The sequence below is a fragment of the Lagopus leucura genome, unplaced genomic scaffold, assembly GCF_019238085.1.
Source record: "Lagopus leucura isolate 7727_CA_CO unplaced genomic scaffold, USGS_WTPT01 33770-0_obj-0_obj, whole genome shotgun sequence".
In the NCBI taxonomy this organism is placed as follows: domain Eukaryota; kingdom Metazoa; phylum Chordata; class Aves; order Galliformes; family Phasianidae; genus Lagopus; species Lagopus leucura.
The window spans coordinates 1-2,527 of NW_024963964.1; the positions used below are offsets into that span (position 1 = coordinate 1).

The 2,527-nt window shown below is 61.0% G+C and overlaps 1 protein-coding gene across 1 annotated transcript; it reads left to right on the forward strand.

Annotated features, from left to right (window-relative positions):
* The first annotated feature begins 59 nt into the window (after positions 1-59).
* On the forward strand, positions 60-2,497 carry LOC122191462 (pyruvate dehydrogenase (acetyl-transferring) kinase isozyme 2, mitochondrial-like). Its single transcript, XM_042891732.1, has 4 exons — positions 60-195; positions 290-412; positions 1,986-2,099; positions 2,180-2,497. Exons 1-4 carry the CDS (start codon positions 103-105, stop codon positions 2,318-2,320), a joined length of 471 nt encoding a protein of 156 aa, XP_042747666.1. The 5' UTR covers positions 60-102; the 3' UTR covers positions 2,321-2,497.
* The last annotated feature ends 30 nt before the right edge of the window (positions 2,498-2,527 follow it).

Below are 2,527 nucleotides of genomic sequence, written 5' to 3' on the forward strand. Positions count from 1 at the left end.
GGGGGTGTCCAAGGGGTGTCTGGTGGGTGTATGGCGGGACGCCCAGTGGGCGTCCAGTGTGATCTGCAGGGGGTCCCTAAAGCCCCCTGCCCATAGAACGCCATGCGAGCCACCGTGGAGAGCCACGAGAACAGCCCCCGTCTGCCACCCATCCACGTGTTGGTGGCCTTGGGACAGGAGGACGTCTCCATCAAGGTGTGTTCAGGGTCACCACCCCCCCCCCCCGGTCCTCTCCCCATCCCTGCTTGTCACACAGGGGCTCGTTGTCACCGTCTGTCACCTCTTGCAGATGAGTGACCGGGGTCTGGGTGTCCCCCTGCGTAAGATCGAGCGTCTCTTCAGCTACATGTACTCCACTGCGCCCACCCCACAGCTGGGGGCAGGGGGGGCCCCCATGGTCGGTGCCCCCCTGGTAGGTGGGGGAGGGACCACAGGGTGGGGAAGTGGCACTGGGGGGATTTGGGGATGGCTTGGTGACATCTGGGGGCACTTGGAGTAGCATGGGGGCATTTAGGGACATGGGAGGTGGCACTGGGGGGATTTGGAGTCACTTAGTGTGGCATGGGGACAGATGGGGACACTTGGGAGGTGGCTCTGGTGACACTGAGAGTCACTTGGAGTAGCATGGGGGCATTTAGGGACATGGGAGGTGGCACTGGGAACATTTGGGGGTACTTGGAGTGGCATGGGAACATTTGGTAACAGTGGAATGACATGGGGACACTTGAGAGGTGGCACTGATGACCTTTGGAGTCACATAGAGTGGCATGGGGACAGGTAGGGACACTTGGGAGGTGGCCCTGGTGACACTGAGGGTCACTTGGAGTAGCATGGGAACATTTGGTAATGCTTGGAGTGACATGGGGACACTTGGTAGGTGGCACTGGGGACGCTTGGTGTCACTGGGAGTAGCATGAGAACATTTGGGGACCTGGGAGGTGGCACTGGGAACATTTGGGGATACTTGGAGTGGCATGGGGACACTTGAGAGGTGGCACTGATGACCTTTGGAGTCACTTAGAGTGGCATGGGGACATCTAGGGACACTTGGGAAGTGGCCCCGGTGACACTGAGGGTCACTTGGAGTAGCATGGGGACATTTGGGGACATGGGAGGTGGCAATGAGGACATTTGGGGTCTCTTGGAGCATCATGGGGACTTTTGGGTGCTTGGGAGAAGGCACTGGGGACATTTGGGGGCACTTGGGAGGTGGCATGGGGACATTTAGGGGTGCCTGGAGCTGTGTGGGCATGGTTCATTTTGGGGCGCTTTGCTGTGACGTGGTCGGGGTTGGGGTTGGCATGGAGAGGTTTGGGGTCACATGGGGGTATTTTGGGGTGATGGGGGGGCATTTGGGGATCAACATGGTGAGCTTTTGGGGTGACAGAAAGGTCCTGGGGGGGTCACCACTGGTATTTAGGTATAGGGGTATTTTGGGGCCACCGCGGTGAGGTTTGGGGGTGGCAATCGGATATTTGGGGGTTACATGGGAGCATTTTGGGGTCAGCATGGTGAGGTTTTGGGGTTGCATGGGGAAATTTGGGGTTGGCGTGGTGAGGTTTGGGGGTTACATGGGAGTATTTTGGGGTTGGGATGGTGAGGTTTTGGAATTACAGGTGGGTATTTTGGGGTCACAGGGGGGGATTTTGGGGTTACAGGGGGGTATTTGGGGTCACCACGGTGAGGTTTTGCAGCAGACTGGGTTCTCTGGGCACGCGTGGAGCAGCGTGGGGACGCGTGGGGTCAGTTGGGTGAAGCGTGGGGCTGCCATGGGAGTATTCTGGGATGCCACGTGGCCCTTTGGGGCTGGTGTGGGACCGTCTTATAGGGTGCATGGGGCGGCAGATGGAGGTTGGGGACTTGGCAGCGACCTCAGGGGATGCAGCACTGGGGTGGCACACAGCTGCATTCATGCAGTGCCACCCACGGTGCTGGGGGGGGGGGGGGGGTTTTGGGTGCTGACCCCCATTGCCTGCACCCCACAGGCCGGCTTTGGGTACGGGCTGCCCATCTCCCGCCTGTACGCCAAGTACTTCCAGGGGGACCTGCAGCTTTTCTCTATGGAGGGTTTCGGCACCGATGCCGTCATCTACCTGAAGGTGGGGGCAACCTCCCCACACCCCTCCCCCTCTGTGGGATCCCTATGGGGCCGTGCCCATCTCTCCCCTCTGTGCTTTAGGCTCTCTCCACGGATTCGGTGGAGCGGCTGCCGGTGTACAACAAGTCGGCGTGGCGGCACTACCAGGCCAGCCAGGAGGCAGGGGATTGGTGCGTGCCCAGCACCGAACCCAAGAACACCTCCACCTACCGTGTGCCATAGGGTGGGGGGCACCGCCGGGACCCCCACTGCGCCGGCACTCAGGTCCGGGAGCTGGGGGGTGGCGGTGGGGCATTAGGAGAAGGAGGGGGAAGCCCTTGTTGTCTCCAGCCCACCAGCCTCAATGCCTGCCCCACGGTGGGCAGCGAGGGCCACCCCCCCCCCCCCCCCCCCAACCAGTTTGAGCAGCAGCACTTTGTAAACCCCCCC

Coding starts and splice junctions, on each gene's coding strand:
- LOC122191462 (XM_042891732.1), top strand. CDS start 103: ATGCGAGCCACCGTGGAGAGCCACGAGAACAGCCCCCGTCTGCCACCC. Junction 413..1,985: donor CCATGGTCGGTGCCCCCCTG/GTAGGTGGGGGA, acceptor TGCACCCCACAG/GCCGGCTTTGGGTACGGGCT. Junction 2,100..2,179: donor ATGCCGTCATCTACCTGAAG/GTGGGGGCAACC, acceptor TCTGTGCTTTAG/GCTCTCTCCACGGATTCGGT.